Here is a 15048-nt window from a genome sequence, read left to right as displayed (position 1 = left end):
CAAACCGGATGAAAAGAGTCGCTAGTTTCGTTATCTTTTGTACCGTTCCTCTTTTGTCCCGACTAACGAGGAGACGAAACGAATGCATTTGATTCAAGAATTCTTTCCTTCTCCGGGAAAATTAACATGACAGCGATGAGCAACCCGGTGGAAAAAAGGCCTCGACGCCTTGCCGACGAGGCCGAGAACGAACGGCTACATACGAACTACGTCTACCACGGCTATGCAACGAGAACAGGCTATCGTCCGTATACCCACGTACGCTTTCACGCGTGTAAGTACTTATTATCCACGCTTTATAGCAAAGCGAGCGCGTCTTTTCAAACTAGCACGATGCCAGGTTTAATTAGGCCACTTTGGGACAGAGTTTCGTTCTATCTTATTTCGTTGCTGTTCGCCCCGTGCAACAAAACGAAGAACGAAGCAAACGTAACGCTCTGTTATTGCAGAGTTGTCTGCAAGTTGCAGTGAACTCGATTCGGCCGTCGTATGTCGATCGTATTCCTTTGCCGAAGTATTTCGCCGGGTATTTTCGTTTAAACACCGAGTCGACAAGCGGAGAACACGACACGCCCAAAAGTTTCTTCCGGCTCTTTCGGCTTGTTTCGGTGGATCGCGTTTCAATTAGCCGACGGGCAAAGGACGATCGCGAACCATGGATCTCGTTCGCAGAGAAACGCTCTACCGAAAGAGGCAAGGGTTAGAGCCAACAAGTAGGTAAAACCGGGACACGGCTTACCAGCCGAAGACCGTGCCAAATGCATCCGCGCCTGTTTAATCGGACGAGAGACGTCCTTCGAACTTGTCTTTGTCTCTCGCCAGTCGTCCTCTTCCTCGTTTAAATTCCCCGTTGTACTTGTCTTCGTTTTTTCCGTCTTCGTTTTGTCTCTTCTTCTCCTCGCTTTTCCTATTTCTCTCTCTCTCTCTCTCTTTCTCTCTCTTTCTCTCTGTCACACCCCTTTCATTCCTTATATCTGTTTCTCTGTCTGCAGCTCGTTTTCTCCATTACACCGATAGACTCTCTTTCTTTTGTCCCCACTCCTCCGCAGGAATCCGTTCGCCGAAGATAATTCGAAATCGATTCGAAACGAGGCCATTTGAATCTCGGAGAAGGTGGCGCAGACTGTCAGAACAGATCAAGATTTCTTCTCCTCCCGCGAGTCTTTTTTCCATTCCCCTTTTCCGCTCCGCTTCGAGCTTGTTCCTCTTTCTTTTTTCGTCCTCCCCCTTTGGCTTTGTTCGATTGTTTTATAATCTCGGCTCGCAGCCACATTCTCTTGCCGGAGAATCGTGTCCTTCGTCGGATAGGTTTCGCATCGACGGATGAGCACTTAATTACTCGCGGTCGATCGACCGTCCAGGAATTTCAATTCGTCTTTATCCTAATTCGTGTTGTTGATGTTCAGCGGCGAATTAAAAATCGAAACGAGCAATTCCGCTAGATCTAATCCCTTAAAGAATTTAATCGGATGGGAAGATCTCGGATACGATCGATAAACTCGGCGGCTCGGAAGGGTCGAAAATACGTCGACTCGATCGAGTCGGATTGTAATCTATGCAACTTGCCTCTCTTCCGTGTTCCACGGTCCAGTCAAGGAGCTTTAGCTCGCTTAGCATAGGTTAAGCTTCGGTTAAGGCCAGAGGTTTACCTTCGATTTACTAGCCAGTCAAGACTCGTTAAACGTTATACTTCGTTAAGGGGACTAGAAAAATTTATGACCAATACCAACAACTTCTTTTCTTTCCTTCTTTTCTTTAAATTCGCGCAGTTCGTTCACCGAGTAACTCGCAGCTTTACCGTTGTGAAAGAACGATCGTTAATTTATAAAGTCCCGTTACAAATTCTTTCGTTTATCGTGCACACGATATACCGAGGAACTCGGCTAAAGTCAACGATCGTAGACTCGCCGTTTTCCGAATCGATACATCGATAACCGTCTCTTCGGGTCGCATATTACCTACGTTTCGCTTTGAGAAAGTAGCTGCAAACTTTGACGTTTCTATTCGAGCGCCTGGCTGCCGTTCGTTTCCTACCATTTTCTCTCCAGCTGGGACTCCCCTGGACCTTTCCACGTTTCCTCCTGTGTTTTCCCTCGTCGTTTCATCACGCCAGAAACGAACCAACGATACAGTTCGAGAGCTTTCGTTTGTCTTTTATCGTTTGCGAACCAATTCCAACGAAGGCTAGTAGCCTGGCTACCAGCCACCTGCCACCCCTGCACCTTCTTCCACCATTTGTCGTGCGTACTATCCTCCCCCGTGTGTGCAAACAGTCCCGTTTCTTTGCGTTTCGTTGCAACTATGGGAGATCGGAAGCGAGTCGCGCTCTCAACTCCTAGAGAAACCGACAAATTGAAAAGCGGCCAATCCCCAGACCGACTGTCCCACAGGTCGAAGATTGGCCAACCGACGAGCAAAATTCGGATAACGACGCGTCGATCGGATGCTGCGCCGCGTACCACTTCTTCCATGGTTTAGACAGCTCGCATAATGAGTTCGTAACCGCGCACGCGTTAATTAGAACCCCTTAAGGATCGCGTTCTAGATTCTGGTTTGCCGTTATTAATTCCATTTTCCTGTTACGGTTTCGCCGAAAACGAGCTGGTCCTTTGATCCTGCTCTCGATGGAACCACCTGCGCGAAACATTTTCCTTCTCCTAATCAGATTTCGCAGGGGTAAACGAGGATCGCCCAACTTGGTCGTTAAATCCATTCTCTGGATATGGATACTCCATCGGCGACTAACTTGTTTAACCCTTTTCTGTCAGCCGCCCATCTCTACACCGAGACATCAAAGAGCTCGTTACGCGTGAACACGATCCGCGTGAAATTTACATTTCCATGTAGATCGCTTTCGCGACTGATTTTACGAGGCTTTAAGCGCCGACGTGTCGTAAATCGCGAAGAGTTGCGAGGGCGCGTAATTCGTTGCAGCGGTTCTCACGACGCTTTGGCAAATTAAGGTTACCGAAACGTTTCTTCCCCGACCTGGTGATGAATATGGGTTACGGGTAGAAAACTTGGGTGGAGAATGGTATCGATATTCGAACGGTATCCAAAGCGGCAGCAGGTCAGGTCTGAGGATACTAAAACTTTTCGTTTGAACCTGACAAGAGCGAGGCGGGCAAGTGTGCGCGGTTTTATGCAACGGGTCTAGCCGCAGGAAGAGACAGTTGGAACGGAGCCCAAAAGCCCGGAGCTTCATTTTGAGAATATTCGGAATCCGGTATAAGGGTGGAATTACTCGTAGCACGTGGTACATACAACCATCCGGGTACAATGGGCCAACGGCATTGTCTCGTACGTCGCCGTTACATAAAGTAGGTGTTAACCGTCCTTTCGTACACGCTCTCGTGATATTCCGTACACGCATCCTTCCAAGGTTAGCCGATGCAGCCGCCTTGGAAAATGGAAAATGGACGAATCTCTCGCTTTATCGAAGATCGTCCGATAACGGCTTGCATACAGCACCACTGTAACTCTGTTCGCTTTAACGAGTCCGCTAGGTTATATGTAAACGTAAATTGTCGACCGTTTGTCGCGTTTCCAGGCAAATCCCCCGGGTCCGAGTTCGCGCCACGTTCCTCTTCTTTTCCTTTCTAATCTCCGGCAACTGCGACTTTCTTAACTTCCATGCTGTAGTTTTTCCTGTACCGATGTTAAGTCGGCTCCTACCATGGCGAAACGAGCAAGATGTTATCGACGACACCCGATTACGAGGAATCTTTTGGAAGTGGATCGGCCGAGGACAACACAGAACCATCGAATATCTGGCTCGTTCGATCTCGTCGTAGAAGCTCGGTCCACCTCACCTATCCCGTAAGATTCATCGAATTTCTTCTTGCATTTCGATCCTAAAAAGGTTCACCGGTTTCGTAGGATACGTTCGTCTCTCTAGTCCGATCTAAAGCTCGGTTGGCGGAATTCTCCGGTGAAAATTCGACTCGGTCGCGATTCGGGGCTTCTTCTACGTCGTCGTAGCCTTGCCCTGCTAGGCTGGCGAGAAAAAAAGGCGATTCAGGAGGGTAGGAAAGAAAAGAGGCTAGAGGCGGGCGTTCATTCCGGTCAGACGGCGCACTGATTCCTTGAAAAATTGCCAACAACTCGTGGCTGTGCTTCCTTTCCTCCTTCCTTCCTTCCTCCCTTTTTCCGTCTCGCCTTTTCTCCCTTTCGCCCTTGCATTCGTTATTTTCGTCCCGTCTTTTTCTTCGTTTCCCTACCGTGTCCAAAGGCTAAGCGAAATTCATTTTGCCTTCCCTCTTTCTACCACCTAGAAACCAGAAACTTGGTCATCGATCGTTCGCCAGTGTTTTCGAACGATTCTTACGATATCTATCTTTCCTTCCCGAACTGGAATTACATCGTAGCGAGAAGAGCAGGATAGACGGAGTTATTTCAGTCTCGCCAGAGACGCGGACGCTCAGAGAATTAGAAAAACGTCGCTATCGTAACCTCGTTGCGAAAGATCGTCGCTTTGCCAGAACTCGCGAGTTCAGGTTCCCTCGGTCGATGGAAATTCCGTTCGATTTGAAAATTCGGTTATCGCCCGGTGGCGAAAACGTGGAAAAAAGGAACTAGGCAGAGGAGAAAGCGCAGCCAGCAGCGAAAGCGATTACGCGTTTAAACTTTTTCCGCGGCGTTAAAGGAAGCCATTATCGTGGACGTGGATCGCTCCCGGAAAGCGAGCAACGGAGAAAGGGGAAGACAGAGAGAGAGAGGGTTCTCTTCGAACAGTTGTATTTTCACGAATCGCTCTGTACACGTACTAATGTGTCGACGAACGAGCTAGCGAGCGTACTCGAGACGTACCCCGGAGAAGAAGCCGAGAGCATTGAACGACGGTTTAAAGAGACGAGGTAGCTAGTATGCCGGTCGAATAGGTTGCACGGTAGCGGCATTTCCGGTGCGCTCGTGCACACACGCGCGTCTCGTCTTTTCTTTTCTCGCCAGTCTTGCCTCTAATTTTTTCTTTTTCCTCGTGCGCGTTCCATACAGGCAGGACGCGTCGCAGACGTGCCGCGTCGTCGATAAAATTGAATTTATCTTTGTCCGAGTTTCGCGTCTGCTTGCCGGAAAAAATATTTTAATCGGCAAACGTGATTGCATCGAACGTTACATAAGTACTTTCGTCTTTCGTTGTGTTTCTCGTTCCATTAAATTTTACACGCTCGTTCGAAGCTCGTCTTAACGCGTTCACGGCGAACGCTCGTAAATTTTGTCGGTCTTCGACGCGAGCCGTTACGTTCGACCCTGTCTGCCTGTTTCCTCCGTGCTCTGTTGGCAAAGGAGCTTCCTCGGAAGAAAAAATGCTCTCTGCTGGCCCCGGCCAGGGCGGCAGCGCCCTTCCGAAAGATTTGTGGCCAGGATTTCGTAGCTCGTAGCGCGAGGATTGTCTGAAAATTTTTCATCGTGATTATATCGGCGGCATTGTCGCGATACTTCCGCTAGAGAAATTGTTACGCCAGCGACGCGCGATTTCCTCCCTTTTTAGCTTCGTTTTGTTTTAAAGCGATTTATCAATGACAGAGAAGATCGCGTGCAAGCCAGACTAGCATGGGCTTCGTTAGCTTTAAAGTTGCTCGGTATTCCATGTCAATTTTCTTGCTTTGCTTCTGTTCGAAGAGAGGAGAGAGAGAGAGGGGGGGGGGAGAGAGTGAGTTGAGTTCGTTTCATCGTTTTTTCCAACGTGATCGAATGGAATTCACGGCTTTGAGTCGCGTTCAATTTCTTCCACGAGATTTTTTCGTCTTCTCGCGCGGTGGAAGCTTGCACGTCGATGATCGATGAACGCGAGCGATTCGCGAAGAAATCGATACGCGATGTCGAGATACCCGACTTTGACGCAACCAAGGGGTTGATGGCTGGCACATTTGCGACCGGCAAGGATGATGCATTGCGGTCCGGAATGCGGAAGGACGCGAGGAAAAAAGGCGAAGCGAAGATGCTTCCGCGGTTGCTTTCAGCCTGCTACGTTCTCTCCCGTTCCTTTCGTCCCTTTTTTTCTTCCTCTTTTCGTAGCAGGGAATCTCTTCTCGTACCTTCGACGTCCGGCGTGCCTCGTATAAATGCTGTAAACCCTTCCGTGTAGCGGAAAACTTCCCTCGTTATCTTTGATTACGTTTTCGATTCTTCTTCGTATCGTGCCGTTGGCCGCAGCACCGCGTCGTGCAACTTCTCAGCTCCCCTTGCTCGAATTCCCCGAGTTGCTCGGAAATTTTGTAATTTACTCGATCGTTCGATGTCTCTTTGAGTTTCCTTTTTCCAACCGGGTTGCAGTATTAAGCGCGACGAAAGTATTTTAAAAGGTTCGTGCGCGCTGCTTGCGCCATATTTCTCAACGAACAGAAAGTAACGAACGACCGACTTGTTGCGCGGGGAGAGACGAAGAGAAGATAGAAGGGATTCGTGACAGAATTTGGTTGACCGTATGACTGATATCCGATTCGATTTCACCGGCACCCGCACCTCCGAAGAAAAAGCAACGGGAGATCGAGATTCGGGAGAAGAAAAGGCTCTTCTCGCTTCGGTCGAAGGCAACGAATCCGAGCGGAATTCCGGCACGGCTGTTCGATCGCGACGCCGCGCCACGTCGGTGAAATTGATTGATGTACGGCCTGTCGAATCCGGCGGCAGCCTATTTCCGGCTCGCAACCCCTTGCCCGATTCCTTCCAGCCAGTTCTCCGCATTAAGTCCTGGACTTGTCGGATTGAATCTCACGCCAGTGGAAAATGCACTCGACCGATTCATTGCGAGAAAGCCCATTACCCTCGCGTCGTTCCTACGACTGATCGGTGTACAGCAGAAATAACGTCCATTTGAAAATCAACGGCGCAATCGTGTGGAATTCAAAGTCTCTTTTCATAATATTCCAAGCTTACAGGCGTTTCTGCGCGATTACGACGGGGCCGTAATCTCGTTCGATAGGAAAATTCGATCCCAAGACTCGCATCGTCGCTGGAATCCGCGCGAGATTTCGTTTTCTATCGATTTCTTGTTTCTGTCGAGAAATTGGCTATTTCCGAAAAAGAAGAGCGGAAAAGTAGCGTGTCCGACATATCGATGACGGTGTCAAGATTAAGAAGAGCCTGCTTCTCCGGCAAAAAGTATTTGATCTTTTGCCTCGTATTTAGGTGGACGAGGAGGACATTAATAGAGTTCTTCCGGTTGTCTAGTCGGTCAATCCACTTTGCCATCAGAAAGATGAAGAGTCGGGAAAAATCTTCCAACGTCTTTTCCTCAGCGGCCGATTGGCTCGTCGATACTTGGCGTAGCTACAGAACGTCTCTATTGTCCTGGTGAATGGTACAGCCAGCCTAATCACTGTACCCCATTATAGCGGCTATCTCTGCCTTCCTCGTTTTTCCTTCTTCCTCCCCCCTCCCCCTCCCCAGGCTCTTTCCGCCGCCTCTTCTCTCCCTTCTTTACCTTTTAACCAATATTCTACTTCTGTCCCTATCGATGCTGCGTCGTCCTTCCGTTCGCTGCTCTTCTTTCGTCTTTACGATCGCCATTGAAAAGGTTACTGCCGCTGCCAATGGCTCCAAGCGTTTTTTTAAGACCGACAGTTCGGAATCCCGGCTCGATTGCTACCTTGGGATTGATTGGCAGATTGAACGTGTCGATGGCCTCTTGTAATTCCTAGGCAAACCCTTTTAATCGAGCGAAAAGGGCCGTCTTCGTCGAAAGGGACCGGCACGTGGAGCTAGTTAGCTGCACGATCTATCAGAAAGCGATTCGTGATATCGATCGCGTTCAACTTACTCCACTTGCGCGTTTATAGAGTTCAGTCATCGAAGTTGCGAACAATAACGAGCAACCGCGACAGCTGGCAAGCCGAACGATACGAGTCGACCGAGGGAAACGAGCCGGATGCGAAAGAAAAGCGACGAAAGGATGCGAAAGGAAGTAGCGCGTAGATGGGTGTCGGGAAAGCCGAGGTTACGATAGTCGCTTTGCTCGCCTAGAATGAAGTCAAATCATATTTTTAAGATGCAATTTCGACGGAAATCTCTTATGCCGTAGCAGCTGCTACCAGGCTACCGTTAACCTGTCTCCTTGCCGGCGTCCTTCCTGAACTACGACACGTATCCGGCGAAACGTCTCTCCCGAGTAAACGCAAAGAACGAGGCGAACGAGAACGACAAGAGGCTGGATTAACGTAAACGAGAAAAAAAGAGGAGAAGAGCAGCGAGGACACGGTAGAGGAAAAAGAAAGTGCTCGTATCTTTGGTCATTTTCCCCTTGTAAGAGACGTCGGACTTTCTGGCTTCCCTTGGCCCGACGCGATACGCTTTAATCGGGCGACCATACTTTCCTTCGTGAATTCCGATTCGCACCGTACGAACGAGTTGGGAAACTGAGACAACCTCGTACGCCTTCTGGATTAAACTTTCTCCCCTACGAAATCGAAGCCGAATCCCTTCGACAAACTTTCTCCGGTTTCTCAATGCTGGCGCCGAGGCGGACGCGTGCAAAATCGTCGCTACCGATAAAGCGAAGGAACAACGAAAAACTTTGTCACGTTGGCGAATTACTCTTCGAACGCTGTCTTCTTCGCGGTAAAAATTACTCGTAAGAGAGAAGCTTATAAAACGACGTGTAAAGAAGAAGAGTAGCGTAAATTCTATTCTCCGTGAAGCTCGTTTCTCTTGGAATTAACGTGGCAACTGTTTAAACGTTAGAAGAACCTAGCGACTTGCCATTCACGGCAACAAACGTAATTTTGCCTGTAACGGCAAAAGGAGGGCAAGAAGGAGTACGTTGAAAGTCTCTTATCGCTTTTCGCCATAAATCCGCGAGATGATCGGCTTTCAGCGTGGCGTGTTTCGCGGTGCGGTGAGGTGCGGTGCGACGCTTTAATTCTCCGCGTTCTAACGGCGTTGTACTAGATCGAGCCTGTCGAACGATCTCATATATTATGCAAATAAAGGATTCAAAGTTTTAGCCAGTAAAATATACGAGCCATTATATGGGATAAGACTTGGTTGGCTACGGTAACGTGCCCTCCACGGTGATTTTCTTTACGTTCGCGGACGTTGTCGCGTAAATTACCTGTAACGTAGCTCGCTTGTAAATTTAGGGACGCACGCTGCTGCCTTTTTGTCCACCAGAGATTTTTCTCCGCGAATCTGGCATATTATGTTTCCGCTATTGTGGCACGCTAAGTGTACGGGAATTTTTGTACCGCTGCGTTGCGAGCTTCTACTTTACGAGATACACCCAGGCTTTTAATAGCGCCATAATAGTGTACCCGCGGAGCACGAAATACCGTATTCCAAAGACTGAAATAACTTGGTTAAAAGAAAAAAAAAAAAAACGTCCGATTCGTGCAGCGCACGCTATCAACGAATTATTACGTCGTGTATCCGCCCAAGTATACCAGCAGCTATAATCGTAGGAAACGCAACGAGACAGCGACGTTGATTACGCGGAATATTAATCGATGAAACCATACGTACGTCGTGTATCCATGTCAATTTCGACCAGGGAGGATTGGCTCTGATGTGACACTCGAAGTAGACGTCGTCGCCTTCCTTGATATCCTCCGGGCTTAGCGTCGATCCAAGGTTCAGCGACACGATCGGCGGATCTGGAAACAGATTTTAATCGAAGAAATCACCACCGCCAACGAGACAGAAAGAACAGAATAGCGTCTCGATCGAATTATCGAAAGTAGAAACACGATCCTATCGCCGAAGGTTTACGTGCGAGGATCAAGTAAATAATCGCGAACGATTTACTCCGATAATAGATAACAGGGATACGCGTTATCTCCTTGTCAAGCTTTTACTATTTTTTCTCATAAAGAAGGAATACGCTGAAGGGTTTGGATACGTTTTATCGTCACGGTAGGCTCCACCCTCGTACAATTTCATCAACCTGATACCAGGTCGAGGCACGCTCTCTCGGTTCGTCATCGTCGTGCGACAACCTATCCGTAGTTTCGATACCAAAAACATGTATTTTCGGTTTCCAAGCTCAGTTTCTCAAGTTCCCGTTTTTTTTTCCTGACCATGAAGCTTCTTTGCCTGTGATATACGACCGTCTCGATGTCAAGGGATTATCTTAATCCAAAATACTCGCCACGTACGCTCGTTCCACGGTGGCCACAGGGTTGCCGGTGAATTACAAAGAAGACAAATCTCTGCGGGTTTTGGCGCATGCTTATTCGCGTAATTTCTTCGTATTCTTCTAGCAGACGACATCGGCCACGGTTTCGCTAGCTAGATTGTCTTCCAGTCTGGCTCCACGGTCTCGCTTGGCAGCTGATTCCTTCCTGGTTGGTGTAACGTCCTCGAAAAATTCCAGTATTTTCTTTGCCTCTTGTATCTCTCGTCTTCATTAGTTTAATCATACCGGTTCCTCTTAGCTCGCTTTCTCGTCGGGGAGTTTATTCTTCGGGCGTTCTCGCAGGATTTTATCGCGCGCCACGATAAATTCCCTCCTTTCCGGTGGCTCTTCTTTTCCCCCGTGTACCGGCGTGTACTGCTCTTTCGAGATAGTATTAATTAGCTCGATCGCGTCTACCCGCTGCTTCTTCTCCCTTCAGCCCCAAGTTCAACGCCGCCACTTTTTAATTCTCGAACCTCCGTCGTTGCATCGTGCCGTGTCGCTCCTGTCCCTTGTTTTCCGCTCTTCTTCCACCGAGGCGAGATACTCGTCCAGGATTGCAATAAATTCCACCCACTATCCTCCCCTTTCATTTTCTTCCCCGTTCCTCGCGAATCGAGAGCTCGTGTGTATGGGCGGAGACGAAGGTGGAGCACGAAAAACCCGGGGCCGGCTCCCGAGGTAATGCGTAATTTCAACGATGCTGCTCGACGGTCAACGTAATTGGATACACGACGTGACGTTATTTCTCCTGTTGTCGCGCTTTTTCCTCAGACGCTATCGAGCGCGTTTCTTTCCAGCTGTCGATACACCTGGCGTATCTACGCGCGTACTTTACTTACGGGACGGTGTTTGATAAAAGCGGTCTGGAAACTGTGAAACGTACCGGCGGAATATCATACCAATGACGAGGAATCAGTTCCCCTTACTTTCTACTTATAAAGTTGCCAAATAATTAATTGCAAAAAGTTACGCCGCTTCCGACGAGCTGTGCTTCCGTTCCGATCGGAAGAATCTTGGAAATCTTAAGCAGATCTTAATCAGATCTTGACAAGTGTAAAAGTATAAAGTTTCAGGACGCTGGCATTTCCACCAGAAACTACATTTACGTTCGATTTATCCGCTGGAGGTGTAACAAGTGTAGCCGAAGTTAGTTTCGATTCGTTTCAGATCCCTCGTTGTTCCATAGAAACGCACTGTGGTGAGTTTCGTGGCTACGCTGTTAGACGAGGTAATTACAGTCCTTCGTAGCCTATGTACACGGTACGCAGATGCGTAACGAATAACAATGATCTCGTAAGAAGGAATGCATGGTCGTGTGCTATTATCCACGATCGTCTTTTCACGATCTGGTTTTTACGCGACGGACGAATTTGTTTTTTGGCAAAGTCGACAAATACGCTCCGCGAGAAGAAAGTCTGTTCGCGTCATGACTTTTTAACCGATTCCACGAACGAGGATGGTAAAAAGGAAAGTCCATAGGGGCGCGAAATGGAACGAGTCGAGATGACGGAATACCCACCTCCCCCTGTCCTCGAATGGGAGAAGAGAGAAGAAAAGAAACGTGGAAGCTCGTGGATCAATCGGAACGACCGAATTCATCGATGGCATCCTTTTTCTCTTTACGAGCTGTCCGTCCCTATATGTCACATATATCTTTTTTTTTTGTTTTACGATCAACTAGATCGGGAAACGGTTCCGCGGAAGAACACCAACGATCGGTTTCGCTGAATTTCGGCTGTAATTCGCTCGAAATCCAGCGGAGGCCGTTTTATTGCAGCTGTAAAAACAAGGGTTGGGAGAAAAAAGGAAATGGAGGAAAAGAGGAAGAGAGGGGCGACTGGAGGGAGGTGTGCGTTCAACGTAAAAACGCTCGTAAATCGGCCGATTTCACGATGCGCCTCGATAGAAGATAAGAGCAAGGGATACGCCAACCCCATGGCGATACTCTATCTTTTTATGACGTTCGCGCGACGCGTATGCATACATTAAGAAGCGTCGGTCGAACGCGGGGCAAGTTTAGCACGACGAATCATCGAATATGCATTTAACGTCACGTCCGCTCGTAAAACGTCGTACCAAGAAACGAATCGGGATCTCTGTGAAAAGAGCAATAGAATATATATTTATCGTATACTTACAGACGACGTCGATCTTCCAGGATTTCTCCACGAACAGTCCCGTAACGTTTGGATTTTCGGCCCTACAGGTGATCGATTTCCCGTGATCTTCCACCCCTGGCTCGAACTCCACCATGCTCACCGTCCGATTCTCCGATCTCTCCTCCTGCGTCACAGATCGTTCGAAGTTACGCAAAGTTTGTATTCTTTGGCCAGTGAAATGAGCTAGCTCGATGGCTCGTTTCGTATTCGAGAGTTATTTGAGTTTCAAACGATGGGAGGCTACGTCAAGGTACGCTAGCCGTGTCAACGGCTACGAGAAGAATAAGATGCCCGAGCTTTTCCAGCAAATCGTTCTGGACCGTTGAAAAAGAAAACGTTTGTTACGCACCTCTGACGAAACGTCGTCACGCTGTAGAGTTTTGCGTATCCTGGGAAAGATATCTTGTTCTTCTCGTGTTTAACGTTTTCGTCTGACGTTTGAAAATGTTGTCACGTGAGAATCTTGGTCCGTTTTACCGAACGAGCTTTCGATACTGTATTTTTCACGCTGTTTTTCCAACATTTTCGATCCTTCTTCATTTCGCAACGAAGAGGACGCTTGCTCTTTCGCACCGCCACTTTGTCACCGTACGGAAGAATGTAATTTTGGCAGATAATAATTTTTACCAGGTATCGCGAATACCGTTCTCAGTGGCGTCGCTCGATTCAATTCCGCGGCGCAAGATGGCGAGAAACGAGAACGAAGGTAAAAGATAAAAAGCGAAGAGAAAAAATGGGAAACTAGTTCGACGGCAACTCGGCATGGTTAATTTTGGTTATATTAAGGTCGAGAGGCAGACCGTAAGCAACGCTGGCAACATCTGCTGCAAATTCATTTCTGTTAGCCCGGACTCGAAAGGACCCGGGTCCTGCTGCTAACGCCGTGGAATCCTTTCTAAAGAGTACCACCGGATTCTACCGAGCGTGAATTTTACCGGCAGCTTCTGACGCGAGATTCTTCGCTCGCGTTTTTCTATTTATTTTCCACCGGCGTCGAGAGAAAAAGCCAGCCGCTACTTCGACCGGGAATTTTGTTTCAAAGCGTGTCAACTGATACTACGCTCGACGCGGAAGCGCGTTAAGGGGTCGGAACCAAAACTTTCCTCCGGTTGGACACGTTCTCTTCCCTATTCTTCCTCAGTTTTTCTCACTTCGAAGTTCTGCTCCGCAGCCGCAAAAAAAGATGTTCTTTCCTCTGCGCGTAATATAGGAATTGTCGTTACCCAACCGCCGGAATTATACTTTTGTCTGTGCTCGTCTAATTTTCTTCGCGCCAACGTTTTCACGGCAACCGAGAAAAAGGAGGGAAAAGGCAAGGTGGCGGCGAGCACAAGAGGGCACCGGAACGCGCAAAGGCGTCGCGGAATTTCATTTAGAAATATTTATACGCTCTTAAGTGCACCGATGCGTTCGCGTTTCGACCGAGTAGGAAATAAAGATGATATATCGCGCGATTACACGTCGACCCTATCGCAGTTTTCTCGGTACTTTCGGTTCGCTAACGAAACGCTTTCTGGTCGTGAAACCCTGTAATACGGAACGCGTGGCGAACGGCTAAAGACAGCCTGAATGACTATGGGATAATCAGGATGGTAATGCAATAGAAGCGGTCTACGTGTTCTGCTGCTTATAGAATCTGCTTACGTTAATATCTCTCCTCGGTTCTTTCTTCAACCCTTACGCTATCCCCGGTATCCTTGGTACCCCTTTTCTTTCTCACCGTTCTCTCGGGACCGCAGCGCTCGTCCTCGCCGTTCCCTCTTCCTTCTCTTCTCTAAAGCCACGTTATGAGGCTATATTTTATTATCCGACGCTTGTGCCACTGGGAATTTTAAAGAGACGCGTCGCCGCGTAAACGAGCAACGACGTGGCCTTATCGTCCAGCCTGTTCGTTTTAACGGCGCGGCGTACTACGTTTCTCGTTTGTAACCCTCGATCTCTGTCATTCCCCGGTGATTTTAAGCAAGTGCTACACGGAATATACCGAAAGTCACGAACCGTTGGTTCGTGCGATCGCAAGTCTGGCGATTGGATAGAGGTTGGTTCGTGGTTGTTCCTTCTCGTAGGGAGACATCCATCTCGGAAGGGGAAGTCAACTAGCGGAGGATATCGCGAAGGCGCTGCAAGGTTCATTAAAATTCCTTGCGTTCCGTGACTGTTCGATGTCCGGCAACGCGGTGTCTCATCGGCGAATCTTCACACGTATCCGGTCCACGGCTCGTCAAAGAATTTTAATTTCATCGTATAAAAGTTGAATTGGAGCTCCAGATGGTCGCAGAATCGTCACGGACGCGGGTGTTTTGCTCGAATTAGAATTCAGCCGAGTTTCCATCGGTGACTGTCGTTTACTCTGTTAATCAGTCCGTACGCCAGAGTCTTGGTCCGTGCGTCGAGAGTACAAGGGCTTGGAGAGAGAGAGAGAGAGAGAGAGAGAGAGAGAGAGAGAGAGAAGGAAGGAGAGCACAGGTGCGACAACGAGCGAGGATATTGCGACTGCTGGTGCACGGATATGCCGCGCCGAGGCGTCGTTAAGCGTTGCGGGCAGGGCTTGTTAATGAACAACGCGAAATTAATTAGGGTCGCGCGTCAACGTGCCGAAGACAACGGCGGAGCTGTACACGTGCGCCCTGAGCCTGGTCGGCCAACGTTACATCTGTGATTCCGGATTATCGATAATGCGACCGCCTCGGGCCTCTGCCTAACCGTCGTGATTTAGGTACCAGCGTATCTGTTCGCTCGACCGAGCGCCAGATTAACTCGAATTGCGACGAGATT

General features: G+C 48.6%; 1 protein-coding gene across 4 annotated transcripts in view; it reads right to left on the bottom strand.

Moving 5' to 3' along the window:
- Nucleotides 1-15048, bottom strand: part of LOC117166243 (kin of IRRE-like protein 1) — a 253136-nt gene that overhangs the window by 25113 nt on the left and 212975 nt on the right. For all 4 annotated transcript variants that reach the window (XM_033350052.2, XM_076624375.1, XM_076624376.1 and 1 more), the window contains exons 8-9: nucleotides 12253-12397; nucleotides 9460-9590 (exon numbers count right to left, since the gene is read on the bottom strand). In XM_033350052.2, coding sequence (XP_033205943.1) covers nucleotides 9460-9590; nucleotides 12253-12397 — 276 coding nt within the window. The remainder of the gene's footprint in view (nucleotides 1-9459; nucleotides 9591-12252; nucleotides 12398-15048) is intronic.

Source organism: Bombus vancouverensis, chromosome 14 (genome assembly GCF_051014615.1).
Source record: "Bombus vancouverensis nearcticus chromosome 14, iyBomVanc1_principal, whole genome shotgun sequence".
Lineage (NCBI taxonomy): Eukaryota > Metazoa > Arthropoda > Insecta > Hymenoptera > Apidae > Bombus > Bombus vancouverensis.
Note: the sequence above shows the minus strand (reverse complement) of the source record. Positions and strands in the feature narration are given on the sequence as shown.